The 25,401-nt window shown below is 42.4% G+C and overlaps 1 protein-coding gene across 2 annotated transcripts in view; it reads left to right on the plus strand.

Annotated features, from left to right (window-relative positions):
- elp4 (elongator acetyltransferase complex subunit 4) overlaps positions 1–25,401 on the plus strand; it is a 54,421-nt gene that overhangs the window by 3,899 nt on the left and 25,121 nt on the right. For both annotated transcript variants that reach the window (XM_072380424.1, XM_072380425.1), the window contains exons 3-9: positions 2,140–2,261; positions 3,402–3,536; positions 4,962–5,098; positions 7,846–7,930; positions 10,689–10,877; positions 16,134–16,242; positions 18,460–18,566. In XM_072380424.1, coding sequence (XP_072236525.1) covers positions 2,140–2,261; positions 3,402–3,536; positions 4,962–5,098; positions 7,846–7,930; positions 10,689–10,877; positions 16,134–16,242; positions 18,460–18,566 — 884 coding nt within the window. The remainder of the gene's footprint in view (positions 1–2,139; positions 2,262–3,401; positions 3,537–4,961; positions 5,099–7,845; positions 7,931–10,688; positions 10,878–16,133; positions 16,243–18,459; positions 18,567–25,401) is intronic.

The raw sequence follows: 25,401 nt of genomic DNA on the forward strand, positions 1-25,401 counted from the left end.
ACTATTTCAGTGTAGATTTAAAAGGACAATAGCAAAGTTATTCACACATCAAACGCTATTATAGAGATATGTTGCAAGCCCGACGACTCGATTCCGAGTTTCGAAAAAGAAAAGGACAAGAAAAGCATGTCATGCTACTCTGTCAGCATCATTTTTAGATTTGAAATAGAAACATAAGAAGACAACTCGAAAACTAAAGACATTTACGTGTGAATAATTTATGTATATTATGTGTGATTCGTCATAGCTACATGAGACACTTACGTCAGCAATTTATCAATGACAGGTCCTGTTTAAAATGGGGAAGTAAACAGCCTCAAAAACTCAACATAGTTTATCAAACATAGGCTGTCAAACAGCAATCAGACATTAGACCCTACAAGATACAGTTTGAGACAATTAATTGGCACTTAATTTCACACAACCTTTAATTATAAGCAGTGTTTTTTTGTCCACAGTTCTTTTTATTAAATGTCTGTGGGCTCATCTACACATTCTGTATTTCCTAAACGCAATCGAGCTTCTGAGTAGAAATACAAGTACAGACCAAAGACTTGCAAGTGGAAAACATTCTGACCTAGATATTTTGTCTCCTCCCCCTGCAGCTTTAGCAGATATGATTCAGGACTCTTGCACTCCCTCTCTCTCGTGTTTGAAGGCAAACGAAGTAGAGGCACCCCCTGCCCCTCCTTTTATCAAATCTTAGTCAGAATAAGCCCAAAATTTCAAAAAAATTCAAAAGAATCATCCCATGACTGTCCAGAGTGACTGATCTCCCTCAAAGATATGACCGTCCCCCACCCCCTGTTGCTCCTATATCCCACCACCTCCCGCCCCCTCCTCATACCCCCTGCCTCAACAGCCTAATGACTCCTGGAGGTTCCATTTGTAAGGCTCCCATAGAAACACAACTACAATAGGCCCCATCTTGAGAGGGCCCATCTGGGAGTCTTTGTGGGGCCTGCTGAAAGCCACAAAGGCTTACTGACCTAGAAAGCCATCAATAAGAGAACAGGGAGTCCTACCGACAACAAATTGAAGAGCCATGGAATTTCCTGGGCTATCCGAAGTCCGTAGGTGAGGACATAGACTGGGAACGTGGGAGGGGGGGGGGGGAGAATTCTCTGGATGTTCGAGGATGACACGTCAGGATGTCATTCCCAAGCTGTCAGCTGTGTGCCCATTACCTTAACTGTCAGTGCTGCCTTTTGTCCATGTGCCCACTGTTTGTCATTGTGAAGAAAGGCCTATGAAATCTTTACAAAATGGTGACGGTGACAGGAAACAGCAGTAGCATGCTGGGCAGAGTTATGTTGCCTGCTCGGCTGAGTGTCATGGTGATGATGCAAGCTTTTTTTTTGTTCTTTTTTTTTTTTTTTTTTTTTTTTTTGTGAGTTTGGGGTGTGTAATGGCTGGGTGGCTGCTTTGTGTGACTATTTGGAAAAGTATGCATGGAGTTTCGAAACAATTGCCTGTCCGTCTAATGACCGAGACACTCTTCAGGATGATGCTGTAAAGTCATTCCCCAAAGCTGGGTTTAACACCCTGAAAATAACTTCCTTGATGGCCACTGCCATCAGAATGTGCAGAAAAAGCAGGGAGAATCAAGCGAATCACATGTCAGGAGGCATTTTGAGCACAGCTACTCTCACCGTCCTTCGGCTTGTCAGTTGTCCTGACCGCAGAGGTGCCTTTTCTGTTCTGCGGGATGGTTCAGGTGAATGCTTAAGGCAGGTGTCTCCCTCTCAGTTCTGCCGCCGGTTGGGCGTATGACAGGTGAAACCGGACAGGGATACTGTTAATACTTCAGCAGGAGGGCCGAGGATGTCATCTCTCCGCTCCGATAGTCAGATCACACAGTAGCACCTCTTGCTTTCGTGCTGTGTCCATTGCCACTTCACGTGTTGCCCACAATAGGTATCCAGAATGTGGCCCTTACATCAATTAGAGTCAGCGGCTGTGATGCAGCCACGAGCTGCTCGGCGTACGGAGGGGTGCTTGAATTTGTACGGAGACAACTGATTTCTGTCAAAATATTTTCTTCTAGATTTTGCCAACAGTTTTACTGCTACGGCATTGAATTCTCTGCCTCAAATAAAACTCTGATTGGATTTGTCTTTCTTTTTTTTTCTCTGTCAGAGGAGGACCGATATGATAGCTACTCTCGCATGATCCTGAAGTACTTTCTGGCTGAAGGAGTGGTGTGCCGACATGAACTTTTTGTGGCGGCAGCTCAGGATAACCCTGATGACATCTTACAGGTATGAGAGGAGGTGCCATGGACTGTGATATCTTAAGAAGGAATTTTGCAGTATTGTAACGTAGGATTTGTTTCTCCTAATCTACAAGAGTTGACAAGCCAATCACAGAGACACAAAGATAGCCTCAATGCATCTTGTTTAACATGGTTCAGTGAAAGTGCGTCTCTGAAAATAAAATGGTTGTTCACCGTGGAGTTATAAGATGTAGGAAGCTCATTTAAGAGTATTTTTTTGTATCATATAATCCGGCCCTGCTGTATTATGCGGGCACACAGCTTTCCCTAACATGTGTCAGGGTCAACAAGGGTATCTGAGAGGTCGAGGGTGGCATGGTTGCGGCATTGTTGAAATGTTTCCCGACGTATCAATCTGTGAAGAGGACCATAGCCCCAGAAGCTGCCTGCCACCCAGCATACAGAAGGAGGGCCTCTTTCCCACTGATTGATAGTGGGAGGGGTCATAGCCTCACCCTCTGTTTGCATATCAAAGACTTCATAAGAGAGGGGGAATCCCAGTGGGGATATATCACATCATTTAGTGTTTTCACAGTTGCATTTGCGATATGGTAATCTTCGGATGGTAAAGTTGCACTTTATGCATTACAATAGCACACACAAAGACATCAGCTGACACCACAAGAAGAAATTCCGTTAAGGGAGCATAGGCACTACAATAATTTGGTGACTTTAACCCATTATGACCTGGAGCGAAGCACGCATTGTTTTACCTTTCAAGCGCCGCACGTCGCTTCATTATTTTCAAGACACTCCATTTTAATTTTTCTTAAAAATGTATGAACGTTAGGGGAAAAACTCCTGCCCATCCACTTCTACAATGTTTTTTAACCAAAGATTTGATGAAAACGTGACTCACTGTACATATGAAAAGAGACTGATTCCATATTGCATGTCTGAATGTTATGAATAGCTATTCTGCTCTGCTGTTGCATCAATGCTTTTCCTGTCCTAATCCTCTGTGGCACACGTGCACCATAAATTTCTCTCCTGTTTTTGCTTTATCACAGTTAACATGATCAGGTTTCTGTTATTCCAAAATGAACCTAAATAATTAGACCCCTGTCTTGTTTGCATTGTTTCCGTTAAAATACTTTTTTTTTTTAATTAATTGAATTTTTCACAGGAACTCCCTGCACCCATCTTAGATGATGTTGTTATTCCTAAACCAATGGAGCAGCCCAGACTGTCTTGTGACCCTCAGGACAGTTTGGATGCAATGAAGATTGCCTGGCGCTATCAGAATCTTCCTAAAGTACAGGTAATCGGATGACTTTACTCGACGCTACATATTGCCTCTTGTTTTTCATGCAGCTTTCTTTTCTTTTCTTTTTAACCATATGCAGTCCAGGTAACTTTGTGATGATCTCTTTCATTAAAAACCCAACATGTGTCTCTCTTAATGATGTAATGAGTATTGGCTTTCTGGTTTTAGTGGTTTGACAATTGTCTCGACCACTAAATCCATCAGCCCCTAAACTCCTTTGTGAAGTGAATGAGGCCTCAGTCTGTCTTTTCAGAGCTGGACCAGATTACTCACACTTAGCTGGCAATAGGTAGGCTTTTCACTGGTCTCCAACTCACATATACACACATACACACACGCTTGCACCCCTGCTTAGCCTGGGAAACAAGAATACTTTGCAGGCTGTGCATTGACATGTCTGCTCGCTCAACCCTATGACCCAGACCTGCGCCTCTGTCTTCTCCCAAATCCCTGCCTTTCCCCCTGCTAGGGTCGGCAACTCTACACTCTTTCTTCCGCTTTGAGGAGAGGTGACCCTCCCCTTCTATTTCTCTGCAGTCTACCCCCGTTGGTCTATAATCCATATCGCTATGTGGATTAACAGCACACAGTGTGTCCCTGGGGATCCTCTCCCTCTTTCTCTCTCCCTGGAAACTTCTTTATATCTGTGTACTTTCCTCACCTCTCCCCCTTCCCCTGTAAAATCGTCTTTACAAACCACTAGTAAGCCCCACCAGAGGATTTGCATCCCAAATGCACCCCGAGAGTCAACGCTTGCTTTCCCCTTACACACACCTCTGCTGCCATAGCCCACTGTGTCGTTCTTGCGATGAAGACATCAGATCAAAGGTGAGGCCGTCAGGGCGGGGATGGAACGCTAAGCGGGTTGCCTAGCTCACAAAGAGAAGATGAGCCCCTGACCCCCCTGCCCTTCTGACCCCCTCGTTCTGCCAGGAGAGGGACACACCGGGGGCCCTAATCCAGATTAGGAGTAGATTAAGGGCCCCTCTGACAATGGAATCCCTGGTTTCACCGAGAGAGAAAAGCTAAAACTCTCTCTTTCAGCTGCAGGAAAACATCCGCCTTCCCCTGCTTCCCTGACATGTTCGCTTTCACAGCCAGAAGTGGACATTTATGTGAAGAAATGATTAAGAGAACAGTCCTAGTGGTTATTTAACTTCTCTGCTGTAAGAATGTTGAGGAATGACCCATAAACAATGCAATTGCATTGCCATAGTACTGCCAAGCGCACGCATTTGACATGTTAGAAAGAGTACTAGGTATATGGTGTTGAAAACGGTTTAATTCGTATTTGATATGTTAAATTCACACTCTTTGTTCAAAGGATTTAAAGTGAAGCTGTGCGGTCGGACACAATTTTAAATATCGTTTGTCCAATTTCCTTTATTGCATGTTCATTTCATGCGCTTATCCTTTCAGAGTGCTCTGGCATCCTCCTCCCGGTTTGGGCACTACTACGACGTCTCAAAAACGATGGATCCAGAAATTCGCCAGGCAGCCAAGTGCCACTGCTTCTACCTTCCAGAACATTCCCCCCCTTCATCAACCACACACAGGTAAAACAACAAGACATCATCCACAGGCTGCACAGAAACCAATGAGACACCATCCAAAGAGCACAGGCACACGGGCATGACATCATCTACAAAACATTTACACAAATGACACTTCATCCAGAGAACACAAGCAAGTAAACATGGCATAGGTGAACCAATAATGGAGACATACCAGTATGATTTTAAGAGCACGTACTTTGTGAGCTGTGCAAGCAGCGTGTGCAACCTGGGGACTGAGCGTTCTCATTTACTTCAAACGGTAATTTATAAAATTAGATTAATTTACAGCTGCAAGTGGCAGTTGTTATGATTACCAATGAGTCTTTCTTCATTCTTGATGTTTTGCTTTTGTCTATAAAAAACGTAAAAAAAAAAAAGGCAAAGCATGTCCGTTGTAGTTAGGATATTCAGATCTTATTTGGTGGACAAGCAGTCCAAAACCCATAGAAATTTGATTGATGAAGATATAAAAACAGGAGTGAAACATGAGCTTCTTCTGTTTAGAAGTAGGGTGAATTGATGTGGATTTTAAGGTTTCTTTTCTTTGCCTAACGAGTCGAGTAATTGTTTCAGCTCAAACGGAATCAGTTGCAGGGGAAACTGCGTCACACTTTTGTTTTTGTATAGTAAGCGACTGAATTGCATCAAAGTATCAACATATTATGATCGTTTCAGCTCAGATGATCCCATGTCACAGTGCGTTTATGCTTTTGAAAGTTTAATTCAAGGTTGATGGTATTTGTGGTCAGTTTTAACAACACTGAAGATGTATATTAAACCCCAAATAACTTAGTTTAATTACCATTTAGACCAATGATATAGACCAGTCAAAATCTTCCTGGTTAATCTTCTGTTTCAAGTTGCTAGCCATCAGCCAAGTAATTCAGTCTCTTGGAAAGGTTGCGTATGTCTATTCAAATAAGGGTTTTGTTTGCTCAGCGTCTGTTTGATTTCTCCTGCGTTGAGTGTACTTAGGGTTCAGAGGTCATGCAGGCTCTTTACTCTGAGTGCTGCTGAACACACAAGGGCACACGAAGGCACACTCGCACACACTGGGTAAATACAGCAATCTGGAGCAAAGAGGATGTGGAGGAGGCTTTAGAGAATCCCTTGTTCTTTTTATCAGCAAACGGATACTGCTTAACGGAGCGCCCGCACAAACATTAAATGTTTTGGGTGTTCAGTCTGAAGCGTAGAGCTCTGGCCAAGTGCGTTGGATATGCCCAGAACTCCATGATGCCTAATGGGTAAAGTGTGAAATGGAAAAATCTACTTGTTTTGTGCAGCAGTGAGTAAGAGTGGCATAATGGTGCTGCTGTAGTGTGTGAATGGGTTATAGATCTTACAGACATTTTGACAGCTGGAAACTACACCTGCACCACAGCATTGTGCCCCGAGGTCCACCCAAGCACTGACACAAATACACACACACACACACACACACACACACACACTGGGCATATTACACATGCACATGTACTACACAAACTCCTAAGCAGGCTACTCCCCCTTGCACGTGTCCACAGCCCCATGTTGATACCCTAGCTGTTAAATTGCTCCGTTTCACTTGAAGGCATAATTGGCACAAATTGCTCTCTAGGTGATACCGATCCTGTTGTTTAAGACCAAGCATCCCCCTCCTCTCCTCCTTTCTTCCCTCGCTCAAAGAGGAACACAGAGATAAAGAAGCTTCCTTGTGCATGATCCTAATTAGCTGACGCACTAGCCCCTGTAGCTAAGCACCTAGACCTCTTTGGTACCTGAATGAGCGTTGCTCAGTAGGGGTAGCTAAAATACAATGCTGTCCCACACAATGGCTGCCAACTGGAGGCAGCCTCCTGCTCAACTGCATGTCACACCATCTCAACCCCCTACCTCAGTTCTGGGGCATGGGCAGAGAGGCCGTGGAGGGTAGGTGTCCCTCTTTCACCAATCCAGCTCTATCATTAGCCACAGCAGGGTCAGGAGGCACCATTGTTGGACTGAATAACTGAAATGGAGTACATGGATATACTTGGCCAAGTGTAATCAACACAAGTGTGCATTTCTGTTCTTTATGCAGGACTATTGGCGTGTGACCAACCTATGTGTATCAGCTTTTGTAACCCGCAGGTTGAATTGACAAGTGACATAGCAGCCCACTGTGAGTCACTAGAGAGTGGTCATTACAATGGTGGGGCGTTTTTAAGTGGAGGGTTCTGTGTAAAAAGATGGGGTTAACATTACTGTTGACCATCCTACGGAGGGCTCAACAGTAATCCATTCCCTGACTGTCACTAAATGTTGGTCTGATGGTACTGTATTCCCCCTGTCAGTAAAGCACATCTTACTCCTGATTAAACACCAAAATGCTGTTCTGTTAATTTTAGACATCAGCCCATTAATCCTCCATCTCGTCTTTTGTTGTGTATATGTTTGTGCCCGTTTCGTCTGTCTGTCTGTCTGTCTCGGCACAATCAGATCCTCGGGGAGCTGACAGAGAACCAGTCATGTTGTAATTTAATCAACCAAATAAATTAATTGGATCTCTTGATATGGATCATCTGTCTGCTTCGGTGGCTCCAGAAAAGCACAGTCAGGAGGAACATGCTGCAATCAGAGAAGATTAGGCTACTGCAGTGATAAGCTTGACCCAGTTTTATCCAAATGGTCTCAGTGATGGTTTACACATTTTAGGTAACCATTTTGTGTGTTCTTCCTGACTGTCGGGTTCATTTTGTCCAATCTGTCCTGTGCTCTCTCTCCAGTCCCATGCTTGAGTCCTACTCTGCATTGCTGAAGTCGCTTCAAGAGGTCATCCACAGGGAGGGCTTTGATCTTACAACCCCCATGGTAAGAACTCAATAAAATATATTGCTTTCATTTCATTTAGTCAATTCAGAGACTTTCCTTCTTCTTCTTCTTCTTTCTTTCTTCTATCAACAACCTTTTGGAAAGTTGTATCTCCAGTTGTTTTTGAAGGCCTTTTAAACTAAGCAAGCCATCGTTCAGTGGACAAATGATTTGAGTTGAATTGTCCACATGAAGCCACCAGTCCCTTCATAAAAAAAAAATGAAACATCTCTCACACCAAACAACCAGCTAAGTTCAAGTGGAACTTCCGAGGCTTTTACTCTACATAGATATTTCCCAAAGCATTTGTCGGTGAAATTTGTTGAAACTTGACAGTTTAAACTGTCAAAACTAAACTCTATTACTGTGGTTTCCCCTTGTTGTACATTTCTTTTTTTTATTTCATTTAATTAATTAATTAATTTATCTATAGTGGTTTTGTCAAAGCACATCAGTTACTTGAAGAGGGCACCTGCTACCAGTAATAAAAAACGCACATTCATGCACACAAAAGACAGGTGTGCATTTTCTACTACAGTCACCAGCTGCTTTGTGAATAATGAAAGTTAATCATTAAAACCTTTGAAAGGTGCACATATGTACCAAATGTGACAAATGTTTTCGTTTCGTCTCACTTAAGCCAGAAAAGTCCAGTCAAACTGTTGTGCGTTCAAATGATTGTATATGGCATGTATTAGAAGATCATTTCTAAAAGGATAAATACTAGATCTATATCTGTGACCCAGAGCTTGCTTTTTACTTGCATTCCTGTGACTACTTAAGGGTGTTTACCTCATGCTCACCTGTGTGCGTGTCTTACTTTTGACGTAGATGTTTTAGATAATCATCACGTTTCTACAGAAGATCTGAAACGTATATGACCCTGCCTGTCCAATCATGAATGCCTGTTTAGGTTTTCCAGAGGGCCTGAGTTCCTCTGTCAACACAGCATATACACCATTGTGCATGTAACATATGCAAACTTTAAACACCCTATGTTGCTCTATTTTTATTTTTTTTATAAGAGAAAACTGCTATATTTGAGATTCTGTGCATGCATGCATGCATCTTAGTCACCTACTTTCTATGACCCGTCTGCTTGTCACCTGGAGCCACCTCTCTGCCTGTCGCTCACAGGGGATTTACCTCGTCTACCCCCCACCTTCCTTCCCCAAGCGCTGTCACTCAAACACCAGCTTAACTGCTGACATCATTAAAGCGGTGTGACTGCATGACATGCTGTTGAGTTGGCACAGTCCAGGAATGTGGACCAGCACGGAGCGACATGGACACTGGCACAAAAATGTCCAGTATTGATAATAGGACGTGAGCATTGATATGTTATTCTGCTGTGGGGAACATTTTACTTGATACAGATTAAATGTAAACTGTGTTTGGGTAAAGACCAAACTGGAACAAAGACACATCTCCCTGTGTATATATATATATATTTGTCTTTTAAATGACTGGGGTATGGGGTGGCAGCAGGGGTCTCCACAGACACTGTCTGATTAGGTTGTGGTTCCAGACTCGTTGTAGTCTATATGGCTGGCCTCAGGTCCTTGGCTGGACCCTACTGGCACAGTTCCCTGATTTTTCTATAGGCTAAACTATAGGAGTTAAGTTTGGCCTCCTATCCTGATGTTGCCACAGCAACAGCCTTGTTACCACAGTTCCCCCTTGCTGGGCTTCAGACACAGAAATAGATTTCTAATTCTGTTGCTCTCAAAGCCTTTGGTAGGAGAAGTCTTCCAAACAAAGAAACGACAACTGGGACTATGTCACATACAAACGGAGATCTAATATTCCCCCAAAGTGAAGTATAGGGATGAAGCGCTGCTTTTAAATCGTGTAAAGAAAGATGCACGCAGAGTCCAATGGGAGAGTCCTTTGGGAAGGTATGTGCCAGCCCTGAAAACCTCCTTCAAACAATGGCGTTTATTTTTCTTAGATCCCTGCGATTCTGATCCAGATTCAGACGAAGCTTAGGTCATACTGTTGGGAGCGGAAGCAGTGGGGGGTGGGGTGGAGATTTTGGGAGGGTTGCAGTAATAGAGGGGGAGGTTTAAAAAAGAGTAAAGGCTGGAGGAAAAAGAAAAGTGAGCAGATTTCAAGCCAGGGCTTTGTTAATCACTCTTGGCTCTCACCTCAGTAATCAGTAGCCATCCTAAAGAAACTCCAACTGAAAGGCAATTGAACTAAAGGCTAAAAACCTCTCACAGCTTAGACAGGCTTCCCCATTCTCTGAGGGTCAGTGATATATATCCTACCACCTCAAGAAAGTGGGTTACAGTTGATCCCTTGTGGTGGGGTAGGGGAGTTTCGAGGCAAGGCACTCCACCCTTACCCAGGCCCCCTTGGCTGAAGAGCATCACTGTTGTGCCAAGAATGTGCTGGGGTTTCTGGGTGGCGGCCATATTGGAAGCCTGTCTGACAGGTCCATTGTGCGTGTGTCAGATGGCTTCTGTGATTGGGCAGTTGTGTCCAGTCACGTTTGGGCACTGTGTTCCGATTGTCTGTGCTGGTGAGCAGACTGTCCACTCGGGCTCTCCCTGAGTTTGGCAATACGACCCAAGACAGCAGCATCTTTCTGAAAAAATTCAAAGCAGTTATCAATTATATTCAGATTCATGCAGTCTGTAGAGGTTGATGTTGCATTATTCTAAACCATGCATGTGCTTCATTGAAATTGCTCCACGTTTTCAAGGCTCTTTGTACATTTACATCATTCTGATCCCCTCTTTTTTACTTCTTGTAGTCAAAATCACGTAACATCCTGCGTGTTGGGCTTCACTCTCTTGGCTCGGCTCTTTGGGGTGATGATCTGAGTTGCCATGACAACCCTAGACACAGACACACCCTGACTACCTTTCTCTATGGGTTGCGTGCCTTGCTGAGGTCGTCACTGTCAGTTGCAGTCGTTACTGTACCTTCTCATCTCATCCAGGTAAGACACTGATTGACACATGCAGTCAACCTATAAGAACTCGCAGACAGACTTTTTTTGCTAGTGTTAAACAAGTGTGAATAATAAGCTTGCAATGATGTCCGAATCATCTCCCCTCATTTTCCCCAGAAGTATGTACTACCAATAATCAATATCGATAATGAAGATTTGAAGGTATAAAACAGTTGGGATTTTTCGTTCATGGGTCAATGTTTGGGCCATGGACTCTTGCTTTGTCTTGTTTTGTTAGTGGAGAGTAAGCATACCTTTGTTGTGGGGCCTCCTCTTGACCCTGCTTTTCAATGCCACAATGTTATGATTCAGGCCTGCAAGGGGAGTCTTCCTCCATCCATCGTTCCCCAAACATACCGGTTGATTGTGCCCATCATTCAAAGGCATGTGAATCTGCTTGTTTGCGTATACTTTTAACTACTCCTTATGCTCAGAGTGTGTGACTGCACGTGGCGTTCTGTTGAAGCAAATGTTGCTTCTTGCAGTTGTGTCTCTGGTTGTTTTTGCGGATGGAGTGGGGGTTGCGGGGTGGGCTGTTAGTCCGCGTGCATGCGTCTGTGTCCAGTCTGGCCTCTCAGTGTGAAGGTGGAGTCATCTGCTGAGGCATATGGCAAACCACAGCCCTCCCCTTGACAGTCAACCATAGAGGCACACTCACCACAAAAGCCATCTGAGACTTTCTACTGAACTAACCTGGCCACACTTAAACCACTCTTCGAGTACTCATTCACAAGAGCATTGACACTTTATTTGTGATCTCTTTATTTAATGATATAGGTCAGTGCTTAACTTGAAGAACAGCTGTGTTGTCACAACACATTCTGGCTCCAGGCCTATATGCTCAGTGCACAGCGGCTTTGGCCTAGTCAAAAAAGGTAGAGTGGCTAACTAGCAGATGTCAGCTGTGATGGGAGCGGTCCCCCTTTCCCACTCTGGCCAGGCTTCCAAACCCTTAATCTGTCTCCTCCCCCTTCTCTACCCTGGGGAGAGAAGTGAATGAGATGGGAAAGAGAAGAGGGGGAAATTTTTGGACTGAATCAGGTGTTTGGTGACTAAGCCAGAATCGAGGTAATTAGCGGCTGTTCTGTTATGACCTTATGATTAGCTTAACATTGTGAATCACACTTGATTTAGTGTCCTAAGAAAGATGTTTTAATTGATCAGGTATGATCACCAAAATATTCGAGTTGCTCACGTCAAGCTCATGATAGCAGTGCCTTAAATATTTTAGTAACTGACGTCTTAACAGGGTTTATTTTTGCCATTGCCTTGCATAGATAATTAGTTGAGTTTAGGAAGTGCGGCCTTTGGAAGTCTGTCTAGACTAGTAGCTTGCCGAGACAGCCTTGTCTTAGCCAACTAGCCAACTGCTACTATTCTACTATAGTTTATCCATTATTGAGCAGCTTGGGAAGCTGAGCGAGACACTGAAAGCCTTCTCACAGCAGCACAATGCCACAGTCCATCTGAAACATTAAGTAGTCTTGTCCTAGCTAGGTTCTCCTCCATCATCCTGTATCCTGCAACCACACCCAGCCTACACACAAGCACAAAATAAATGCAAAACGAGAGCTTTCAGATGTTTGTTTTTTCACATTTTTGTTATCCTTTGGACTCCACTAAAGATAGATTACATTGATTTATTTATTTATTATTTTTAATCTTACTATTCTACAAAACAAAGTATTTTTTTGAAATTAAAACACTGAAATATTCATTTCACCTGAGCGTTCAGTGCCATCACTTAGTACTTGTTAAAGCACCTTTGGCAGCAGCGGCAGGAGACCTTTGGAATAATCCTACAAGCTTGGTGCAAATTTCTCTCTGGACATTCATACAGAAGTATCTAAGCTCAACTGCTTTGGAAGTGTGGGATCTTTGGTCTTTCCAAACTAATTCCAATTGAGAATGACAGATAGCAATGTGCTACTGGGCACTTAAAATGCTCCAGAAAATGTATATATCCTTACCTAGAGCAGTACAATGTCTTGCAGGCTTGCAGCTGATTCTCTCAACATTCTGGCTGACTTTTAATCTGAAATACACCATCAGTTGGGAGAACCCTATATAGCCAGGGGTGTGCCTTCTTAACCTTGTCCAGTGAATCCACTTAGGCACAGGTGGATCTGGGTTGGAAGTAGGACGCATAAGAACTCAATTGCTCTGGGGTCTAGAGGGTTTTGGGTACTCGTGTAGATGGTATATTTCTCTCATTTATTTTTCATGAATTAGCAAAGAAAAACTTGAAAGCATCTGAAAGATTACCTGAAGCACTATACATCTCACTTCCTGCTCAGACTTAAACCCTGGAACACCACACAAACTGCAAGAACCAGCAGCGAGTAACGGCACCCCTGCTGCACCTCGTCACGTCCGCTGCGACACAAAGATGACATTCAACTACCAACAAGGACATTCAGCCTACTCTTGTGCATTTGGACATAACTTTGCAATGCAAAAGTGAGCAAATCTGCATTTGAATAAAGTCGGGTCATGGTTAGTTCAGCTTTTAGTACCCAGCACACTGTAGCTCCTGCTCAGTTAGGTGTTTTTAAATGTGTGAAGGCTACTTGAAAACCTGTCTTTTGGTTTAAACAGATGCATCACTTGAATTGATTTGTAAACGTATGTTTTCGTTAAGCATTCAAGCTTTAAGCATGGAGAAAAGAGCACAGTTAATGTCACATTAACATATAGAGCTCATTCCCAACACTACACAGCCATTCGAAGTGAGGTCTAATGCACCGACCTGAGGCCTGCATGAGCCTGTATCAGCATGTTGATTTAACATGTTGAATGAAAACGCTGATGGGATGTGACAATACCAACGCTGCTTTACACGCTAAGAGACAAGGCATGTCAAAGACTTAAGATTCACTCTTTGGCTTGGATCAAAAAAGACTTTTTATCAGGTCTACCTTGATTGATAGATTAGTGTCATCAGACTTCACGGTTCATTTTAACTACATTAAAATTGGTTATTGTTTTTAAAAAGAAATAGCACATAATTCTTTTAATAGTAAAGGTTCAAGATCAGGTAGCTGACAAAAGTCATTAAAGACTAACACACAGCAAAATGACATAAAAAAAAATGAATGAATCAAAAAAAACCTTTGGACTTAACCTGAGGCCAGCTATAGCCACAGCCTACAGTCTGCTCCTGGGATATTGTGAACAGCTCAGCTGTCATTCCAGAAAATGAAGGCATATAAATGTAAACTTATCATTGCATCCTCCCTTTTTGGTTAAGCTATGTTCCTCTGAACAACGCAGGCGTAAATTTGGACTTGAAATCCCAGCTACACAATTGGTGCTTTGAGACAGATATACATACCATATACGTGCACATGCATACACGCATGAACAAAACAAAGAAAATGTTTTGGTGCAGCGCACATTGCATGACTCCACCAGGCTGTCTTAGACTTCCTCCAGTCAGTTAGCAACACTGTAGCTTGGCAATCGATATGTTCTGATCATGTCCTCTTATCACATTCTAAATAAATTTACGTGAATGGAAAATTTATACCTTCTTACAGTCTCTACCCACTTGTGTCGTGCAACATCTGTATGTCCGTCATACAGCAACTACTATAGCCACATCAAGAGCAAAATGAAAGAGTTAAGACATGCTTTCATTTTATATATATATATATATCTATATTTTAAGTAACTAGTGCAACAGCCAGCAATGAATTGGATGACACAAAGTTTATTAAGTAAGTGCAAGGTTCGTTTTTAAGAAATCCCCTCCCTTTATTTTGTGCTCTGAAAGGGAAACTCTCCTTAAAACAAGCAAGTGGGTCAGGCACAAAAACCACTCTGTCCAAGCTTTTCAGGTGGCAGCTTATCGCGACACCTCTTATGTAAAGTTTCAATGATAACTTTCTGATACTGGAACAACAGTTGCCCTATGGGCAAAGAAATAATAAATACAAAAGTGTTGTCTCAGATACAGACTGGTCAAGTACAAATGTTTGGGATGTTTTCCAGTGGACTCCAATGCCTTCAGCTTCCTTTTCGTACAGTTCTATCAGCAGGTTGTTTTAATATATTTATCTTGATGGAGTCTGAGCTAAATGAGCCAGCTGAGTCAAAATAACTCTTGTTAGAGTTTCAGTTGTATGTAAGATGCTAAAGCAGAACAGAAACAGTCGAGATTAGCCTTTCTCTGACCACCTTCTTAAACTCAGGCAGTTCTGGAGCATTTGAACATCATACTGACCTCATTCTGCCCTGCTGCCAGTATGCTAAGCTGCTTGTAGTGGACACTTTGGATTTCTTTGACTTTGAAACTTTTTACTCTTTGCAAAGGAGCCTCATCTCTGCATTTAAATATGCACAGTATGGCCGTCACAGAACAGCACATATAATGTTTTATTTGGGCTACCACTCACTCAGACACTATTGGTCAGATTTTGCCATTAATGTTGTGAATAATTTGTTGTATCCAAACTCCTATACTGGCTTTAATTGCTGCACATGAGAGACCCAAGCTACCCTCTGAGTGGTGGTGGTACTGACGAGCAGGATATGCATTCTTTAAAAGTAGGACAAAAATGAAAAGGAAGAAAAGAGTGGGGGGGAAAGACATGAAGGCATGAAAACTGCATTAGTCGATGGCAGCCAACACAGAGAGAAGGATGTGAATGATTCAGGAGGAAAAGGGATTAATAATGCAGGACTCCCCTTCTCCCTCTGTCCCAATGTCCCTCTCACTCCTTCCTTTCCTTTCCTTTCCTTTCCACTCTCTCTGCCCTCCACCCTTTTGTATATTACGCCCTCATTCTTTATTATCCACTGTCTTCACTCCTCATTTGTCCTCTTATTTTGTCAAGTCACTGACCTAACCAGTAGGGGGAGCTCTCCTCATCAAGCCTATGTCGCTTCTCCTCCTCTGCCCTGTCCTGCTGGGCGCAGGTTTGAGATTGTGCACCAGCCGTTAGCCTTCTTGTCAAAGGTGCTGTTTGATGAAGTTGAATTAAGTCAGCTTGTTGCTCGCTGAGTTTGCCCATGCCACATTTGTGGATGTATGACTGATTGTAAGACGTATCACCTGTGCGACTCCTATCTATGTATACCTCATCACGCTCACAAAAGCCATGGGCAGGGGTGACCTGGCCACAGGAATTGATGACCTGATTTAATTGCAACACTGATGGCCCGTCAGGAGGTTTTTAATTAGCTTGTGTTCTCCCTCTTGCTCTCTCCTTCCTTCAATCTTCCGCCCTCTCGATCCTACAGGACAGAGCTCTAATGGGCAGCATAACCAGACTGTGTGACAATGCCATAGCGTTGGAATCATTCAATGGCTCAGAAAGAGAGACCAACACTCTCTACAAAGATTACCATGGTAAGAACACACACACACACACACACACACACACACACACTCGCTTATCTTTCTGTCTCTTTTCCATCAAATACACATGCATACACACACAGGCAGTGCATTAAAGCCGGGGCTGGGCTGTGGATGGAGGCAGGGCAGCCCCCTTGCAGGCCAGGCTGTCAGTGCGCGTTAGTGTGCTGCTGCTCAATCAGACGTGCTCCTCAGTAGACAGGCCGGGGGGGATTCAGCTGCCACGCTGTACCCCCTCTCCCTCGCACCCTCATCCCCTCCATCCCTGCCCCCCCCCCTCCTCCCTCCAGCAGAGCCTCTCTCCCTCTCGCCTCGCCCACTCTCCATCCCCAGTCCCATACCCCTGAGGCTCTGGAGCAGAGCAGACCAACACTGGGGAATCGATATTCTCACCATCACTCTCTCTTCCTCTCTGCCTCTATCTCTCTATCCCTCGCTCAATGTCTCCATGGCCAGCATGTTCGGCTAATAAATGGAGGGCAAAGCTTTCAGTAGGGAGAGAGAACGCCGGTAAGGGACGGATGGAGAGGGAAACCAAGACAACAGAGGGGAGGGCGACATAGTTTATTTCTGCTCTCTCTGTCCTCTCCATCACTTTTTCTGCAGTTTTATCGTTCCCTCTTTCTTTCTCCTGCTCACTTTTCTGTTTTCTATCACTCTCCACACATAAAGGTCAGAATAAGCGAGTGGGGTATTTTTAGCAGCGCTTCTCAAATTCTCCCACACAGTTCTGTGCTTTTCCTCTCTTTTTTTCGCCTGTCTCTTCCCCCTCAGGATAGACCCTGGTCATGACACACGAAGAGATGAGATTGACATCATTCAGTGGCAGATTTTTGTGCCATCCACCAACATTTATTTATTTTTTTATTCCAAATCACACTTCCACCAGTAATTGATATCTTGGCATTGTTATGGCAGGTGGCTTTAAGTTCATTTAACATATGAGTGTTGTAGTGCTTCGTTTCCTAAAATCACTTTGAGCAGCAAAAGTGTTCTTTGGAATTTGCTATAAATACTATTCGAATGTCCTGTTCAAAATGATAAATTTGCCCCATTTAACCAGCGAGAGAAATTCTGGTAGGGTTATGAAATACATCTATGTGTACGATTGTTTTGATGTGTGTTCATGAGTGCAAACGCATCTGGTGCGAGTGTGAGAGTGCGTGCAGTTGCGCGTGCGTGCGTGTTTGCGGCAGCAGTTCAGGGTTGCTCAAAGCATGCTGGGAAGCCTGTCACTGCAAATCAGGCAAGGGGAAATCACCCAAGTGCACAGAAGAGAGAACCCACCATCCCCCACTTTCTCTGTCTGTCTTCCTTTCTCCATTGCTCCCTCCATCTTTCCTTTTCTTACTTATGCCTATTTATACCGCCACACTTCTACAGTACATATGCAGTGTTAAGAAAATGTGACTAAATTGAATCAGGAGGAAGGAGTATTAAAAAAAAAAAAAACATCCCCAAACATTTCAACTAACCTTTATGGTAATGATTAGTTTTATGTTTGTGACGGCCATAGTTGGCATATTTCCCCAACCATACTTCATCACGAAGGGGCAAAAAAGAAGTAAATTAATACTTTTTATTTCCATCTACAAGTTTTCGGTGTCTGTATTTTTAGCTTACCTTCTGTTACCATTATGTCTTATATGTCTTATATACAGTATATAACTACTGTTAAAGCTTGTCCTCATTTGATTTCTGCTTCATAAAATCCACTACATGACATGCACCATTTAAAAAAGCCTTCGGAGCTTTACAGTCAGCAGGTGGATCCTGCAAACTTTCTATGACAAACAATTTGAACTAAAACTAAAAGAAAACTGTGTCCCTTAAGTAGTCATTAATCCTTAGAATTTTATATATATATATATATATATATATATATAATTATGTATGTATAAGTATTCTTTTAGCTTTTTAGATTTGAAATAGATAGTTTATTTATTACTAGTTTGTAAGTTGTTTATAATTAATCTTGCATGTGGAATTTGTATAGAGAAGTGCAAAATGGTTCCATGCATTTTATCTGTATGTTATTTGTATTTTGAAAGGACACGTCCATCCAGGGCAAAGTTGAGTAACATAATGCTCACGTGCACCATAGACAAGGCAGAAACATCTTCTTTGAATGTCTTTTTGCCGTATTTAGTTGTTTAACAGCACAGTTTAACTTTCTCACATTTAATCTGCTCCTTCTGACTTTCACAGGTCTGCTACATGTGCACCAAGTACCTCACCTCAACTGTCTGGCGAGCCAACTTCCTGACCACAAAGACCTGGCCTTTAAGCTTAAGAGAAAACAGTTCAGCATTGAGGTATGTTGTCAAAGTTACTCAACATAGCCAGGGCTTAAGTGAGCATATGGTGAACACTTATTTATTTATTCTGATTCAGAATCTTCTTTTTTTCTACCTTGCCATCTAATCATTAACCTAAATCCAGGCTTAATTACATGCAATCAGTTTTAAAATGACATTTATGTTAGCGTTCGTCTTCCTTTGAACTTAAATGCCAGTGATAACCACAAGTCTCACCTGTAAAAGAAGCTCTGCCAAGGGGTGTTTACTTTCGTCTGTTATTGGGTGGCAAAATGGAAGGTGAAACTATTGATTATACTCTGTTGCTGCCACAGTTTCTACGGTGTAAACTCAAGAGGCAACAGAGTGAGAAAAATCTATCCATATTCATACATATGCCGTTAAAAAAAAAAAAAAAAAAGAGAAATTCACATTTTTATATATTTAGTGATTGTCAAATAGCCAGCAGCTATGATATTCATGCATTCATGCATGTATGAATTTAGCAAATAGTTTTTTTTTTTCTTTTGACTGACTGAAAAGAGGCACCTGCGAAAAAACTGAGTTGCACAAGCAAACGTTTTAAGCCACAGCAGCTCTTGAGGGAGCTGTAGGTGCTGCTTATTTTATCTGGCAGTTCACTGCAGTTTCACTCACATCCCTGTTGGCATCAGCAATGACTGCTTGAGAAGCAGGAGTGGAAGAGCAACTTTGCATTTTGGCTCGCTTAAAATAACTGGCAATGCCCTGGCTAAGACCGTTTGGTGCGGCTTCTGAGGAAAAAAAATCTGTTTTTTCTCATTTTTAAAGGCAGGGTAAAGATCATTTTGTTTAATAGAATTATAATAGCAATGTCTTTTTGTTTGTTTTGTTTTTGATCAATTCAATTGTGGGTCATTTCTAAGGAAGAATTATTTCAATATTTCTGTGGCCTCTTTCTTTCTTTCTTCATTTATAAATGTACGGTTTCTCATCCTGTTTTACTTTCTCTTCGTGGCAGTAGTGCATCCATTTTCCATGTGTCACATCATCACTCTCACTCAAAGCAATCAATCTGTCACTGAACTACCACTCTAGAGACAAATTAAGAGGCCCTCCTCTTAGCTCAGGCTCATGATTGGTCCTCATTACATTATCATTACCTTATCACACCCTCTGGTCCTTGGCTCTTAGTGAGTCCTATTGTCTCAGGCAGGATTTGAAGGAGAGGAGAAGAATATCCACCCTACCCCCAAACTTCCCTTCATCCCATGGTCAACGCCTTCTCTTTTTTGCCACCCTTCACCATCCTTCTAACCCTTTTCTCCTGTCAACATTGGCTCACTCCCTTCTTTTTTCTCACACCCCTCCCTTGAATGGGCCACTCCAGTATAGATTTATAAGGTCTGTAAAAGTGAAGGTGTTCTTTCTCAATGGCCTTTTAATTAGTCTTCTATATTGGACAGACCAGGGGAGCTGGAGCTTAGGGCATCTCGGTCGCTCTCTGGGGCCTTGATACCGTGTCACGTATCCCAGCACCACATTGTAAATACTGACCTTTGTTTGTCCTCATTGTTTAAAGAGCTTTTTTTTTTTTTTTTTGGAGTGGGAATCGTATACTGGCACTGCTGTCAGAAAGAAAATGAGTGATGTCAACGTAAGAATTTTTACAGTTCCAAAATAGCTGCGATTGTTGACACAAGAGAGTACTTAATATAAAATGTCAATCACAGTCCTCGGTTATGACACACTCTTATGTCTCAGGGAATTTTCCAGAGTCCATTGTATCATATCATCAGTCATGCATCAAATCAGCCAAATACAGATTAGTCATTGTAATTCTCTAATTATGTTCTCGTGCATGTCTCCTGGCACCTTGATTGGCTGTCATTAACTTATTTTCACTTGAAATGAAAGTCTCACGAAGGTATGAGTACATGTTCGCTCCGAGTCCAGTGTTGCATAAGCATCTCTTTTTTTTATAAGATCTCAAGCTGGACTACTGTTATGTTCTTGCTACATGGATTATTGAAAGCCGTGCTTGACCTATTGGTCAACAGCTGATTGACATATGAGATGCTGACTGGATTTAAGAGCAGTGTTTGACGTGTGACAGCCCACAACATCCCTGCTCATCATCTCATTTACTCAATCGACAAGCCTCTTTAGCCTGGAGCCACGAAGGACAGAATTCTCTCCACTGTTTGGTCTCCTTCCACATATCCTTAGAGAAGCGGCGACTCTAGCAACATTTTGTATGTCGGCCATGTAAAATAATTTGTGTGTGGTGATGTTGAATGATAGATGATTGACAGCCCTGGCTTCTCACCAGCCGGGTCAAGCAGTTGCATGTAACCTTAGCGACACGTGGATTTGTTCTGGTAACTAATTTCTTAACTGCTGTTTGACTCATCCTTTCGTCACTTAGCGCTCTAGGAGTGCCGAAAGCTTTTGTTTTCAGCACGGAGATTAGAGGGTTTGCCAATAGAAAAGTTATTATCTTATTATCTATTATCAAATAGTTTGTGGGGTCCATATATATTGAACAGTTTGTAGATTTTTGATAGAAAGCTGCTGATTTTGTGTTAAGATTAGCAGAGTAACAGCTGACTTTCTGTGAGTTCAAGCTGCGGTTGATGAGCAGTTATTAGCCATGACACCTGAGGCCAGAATTAACCCATAGCCCTGTCTGAGCAGGTAGGGGAGTGCTAGGTGTTTGGACAAGATTAACACATACTGATAGACACATGTGGAATCATCGCTTACTCTCACACATAGAGATATTGACATTAATGCAGCGGCAAATGCAAAGATGTATTTTAGAAATTCAGGCGCATCTTCTGTCAACCTAAACTCTCTCGAACAAGCGATGTGTGTGAGAATTTTTACCGTCAGTCATACTGAGTCACACCGGCTTCTGTCACTAATTTCACAATGCAAGTTGCTCTCAGGATGAATCTCTGAGGAATGCAGATGGCATGCAATTACATTGTCTTTACCTTTGCTTGACCCTTTAAACTGACAGGCAATGTGCCTGTGGGGTACTGGGGTGCCAGAGGCAGTTCAACGGGTCAAATACAGTGTAAGACGGGGATTTGTGTCAAATTAGTCTTCTGTTAGAGAGCCTATTTGGAGGTGTTTGTAACACTTACAGGCCATGTCACTGTGTCTGTAGTCTGTACACAGGACACTTTCTGTTCTGTGTTATTTTTAAAAAAAACATTTTATATATATACATATATAAGATTTTCTTTGGTTAATAAAGTTGATAGAAGATAAAAGATAGAAGATAAAAAAAACGAGGAATGTGAGAAGGAGTAGTCATGTGATGTTACCAAAATTCAAACCCAAGATTTCAGAGTGACCTCATTTCACGGTTTCCCATCGCCATTCACTTGGATGCGACCCCTTTGTTGATGCAGTGGGGATGGGAGTGCTGAGCACACATGAAAAGAAATGCAGTGTCATCCTCCAGTAAGTCTGAATGTGGCTCAAATTATTGCCAGGATACAGCCTAATCATCCTTTATTAAGTTAGGTTACTTCACTTTAATGTGAATGCTATATTTCTTCCTTTTACACGCAAAGATAAGATAATTGCCACAAGGAAAGTGAACTAGTCATAAATATTTGACAGAATACCACAGACTGCTCTGCGGGTTTTGGTAGCTGACAATCAACACAACCCCTGGGCGGTTTTAATGAAGACCTCCTGGTCCCAGTGCTCGCATGTAAATGTTAAAAAAAAAAAAAAACAAACACACAAACAAATAGAGATATCCCAATGTGAGACAAAATCTGCTTTTAGAAAATAGCTGAATGAAACAGATGGTGTTTCAGACTGAGTGTGCACAATAGCCAGCTCCTCAGCTCTACGATCTTCAGTCATCAAAGGCTCATCCTTCCTACATGACAAAAACTTCAGCCAGCTGAGTCATTTTTATAAAGGAGTTGAACGAAATCAAAGAGGAAGCAGAAAAGAAGATGAACGCGATGATGGGGACGAGTAGAAGAAGACTTAAGGGGAAGAGGAAGCTAAACTAAAAGAGTCCGAGGGAGGTGTATAGAGTAGGTTAATGTTTCTTGGCATGTCCTCAAAACGTCTTTAAGACAACGCCTGTGTCTGCCCCCTGTTGAAGCCTTTGGGTGCCATGGGAAGGGTGTTAATGGACCTATGTGAGGAACAGAGCGAAGGCTTGGAGAGGAGGGGGAAGGCATAAGCGGAGAGGAGCAGTTAAGTGATTCTCAGGTCAGGTCTAATTAAAATGAGGGCTGTTCCTCAGAGGCACCAAACCGTCTTATTGAGAGAGAAATGAAAAGGAAGAGAAAGCAGAACACGTTGGACAGAGACTGACTCCTAAGGGCTTGATTTTTGCATTTGTTTATATGTTTGTTTGCTCTAGATGCCTGTTCATGTTTCTGTTTCCCAGTATGTCCAGTAATGCTTGGTACTAAAGATCAAGGAATAGCCAATGCTGAAAAGTATTAATACAAAAAACAAATTGAACTTAGTCGTGCAATGTTTACTTCCAGTAGCAGATCACAGTGACAGCTCACAGAGAAAGGGAAATAGATTCAAATAATGGGCTCACTGCATGTCCTAAACCCATTGGTAGCCTCCAAAATAGTCTTTAGGTTCCTCATACAATTGAGTTTGATTCTGACTTCTACCTAGGGAATCATGATCAGATGGGAAGGGACCTTTGGAATAATATTCCAATTGAATAATTTATACTTCCTCCCTTGGCTCACATCAGCCTTCGTCACACTTGGGAAAGAGGTGTGCTTATGGTCGGTGCATGAATGGAAAAAGAGAGTGAGAGCTCAGTGCAGCCCAGTCAGTGGCACGCGATCCGACCCCTCAGCCGAACAATATTCCCAACATACATCAGATATGCATCTATTATTTAAAATTAATTTTATCTATTCCGCAAACGTGCATGCGTGTTTCCTAAGACCCAGAGTGTAAGTTCAGTGCGGTGAGGCTACTGTGTGCTGCTGTCCTCATAAAGTCCTGAACTGATTCAGGTTCCCCGCGACTAGGCATGAATTTTTCTCATATTGATCTTTATGAATTCTGTTCATTAAGAAAAGCCAAAACCCAATCCAGTCCACCAATGAGTCAGTAGACACATATGAGTGGAAGAGCAAAAGTGACCCCCAGCAGTGGCAAAGGGTTTCTGATGTCAAGCCAATGTAGCCTGGCTGAAACCATCCAAATGAGCTTCTTTTTTATAGTCCGGCGCCTAGGGAAGAAAAGCAACAGCAGTTGTGTTTGCAGTAGCCAAGTCAAAGCTCAGTAAGGGAATATTTGAGACAGCTAAATGTGCTGCCCTCCATACTATATCAACAAAATGCCGAAACGTTTCCTTCAGACAGGCGGTATTAAAGCAAAATAAAACAGGGCATATGTGCTCCTCCTGCCAGACTGTGTAAGAGTGTGGTCTGCCTGAGCGCTCCCTGGAAGTGAAGCTGCTTCATCAGTGAGCAGTGAACCCTTAATACAGTCCATGCACCACTCAGCCCCCATCAGACAAGACTGGCCACATTGGACTCAGACCTGATTAAAGTAGCACTAGTTGTCTTCAGTTCCCATTAGATAAAATGAAAGAGGGTGTAACATACATGCCACCCTACATTCATGGGTTCTTATAGCACTAAAGGATTTGTGTATGTATGTTCAGATAAGGCCTTTATTACCATAACGGTAGTGACTGGGAAAACCATAAGCCCCCTGGGACTTTTAAACTGGGTCTTCACTGTATCTGGTGTTTGTTCGTTTTATTGTTATTTACTGTTGTTGTGTCTAATTTTGCCTTTGGTTCATACTCTTTTCGTGCAGTTCTTAAACTCTGCAAGAGTGTGTTCACTGTAAATAATATGCAAACCCTTTACCTTTGTAATCAGTCCAAGTTTATCATTTAGTTTTAGTTTTATTTTCAAACGGGTCATAAAAGAAACTAACAAATATAGTCGTAGAGATATATGAAGTGTCTGATTCTGGAGACTTTTGATTAATAAGTGTACAGCCAGAGTTGCTAATCCGTAGCTTGGGAAGCATTCCTGGTGGCTTACTAATTGTTAGACCAGTGCTCACTGAGTACATGTTTTTCTTCATGCCCTCATAACTGCACATGATTGCAACAGATCAGATGGCTGCTACCACCTGACACGATTCCTTCCTTTCCAAATTGTCAGAAGTAACAGACATTACAGTCTGACTTTACAAGTTTTTTTTTAAAATCACATTCCCAGCATAGCGATGAAAAGAGTTTTTAAAAGACGGGGAAAAAGCGCGGGACGTAGATGCAGTCAGGAGCTGAAAAGCTCAGGGGGTTTCATTTTAAGGAGAAAAAGATAGGAGGATGGAGGCTGACACTGCCTAATGTGTGAAACTAACACAATTATCAAGAGGAAAAACGGCACTGGTTATTCAACCTAAAGAAAGAAATGATGAGTCTGTTAATTGCTATGCAATGACGCTTTGTCAGCATGTTGCCAAGAAAAATATCAAATCACCAGTCACAGAGTGTTCTGAGAATGTCACTGAAAAGGGGAGAAAATGAAACAATACATTTGAACATTTTTAAAGCATGACCTGTACGTACAGCAACATTTCCCCTTGATCCAATGCTTTAGTTGCCTTTTAGCTTCAAATAACCTATTCCCCTGCTGAGAATGGTGATGACCTCAGAATAAGTCATAGGTTATGTGACTGCTTAGAGGACGGCCAGGGTGCAAACAATATATGTGAATGTAAATTATCGCAGCTTTGTAGGAAACACAAATGCACATACAGAAGGTCACCAAATGGACGCTGCATGGGACATATTCGGAGGCTTCTGATATTTACGTTGTACAAAGGAAAACTGAGG

This window comes from Leuresthes tenuis, unplaced genomic scaffold (assembly GCF_036924035.1).
Source record: "Leuresthes tenuis unplaced genomic scaffold, fLeuTen1.0.hap1 SCAF_2, whole genome shotgun sequence".
Taxonomy (NCBI): Eukaryota; Metazoa; Chordata; class Actinopteri; order Atheriniformes; family Atherinopsidae; genus Leuresthes; species Leuresthes tenuis.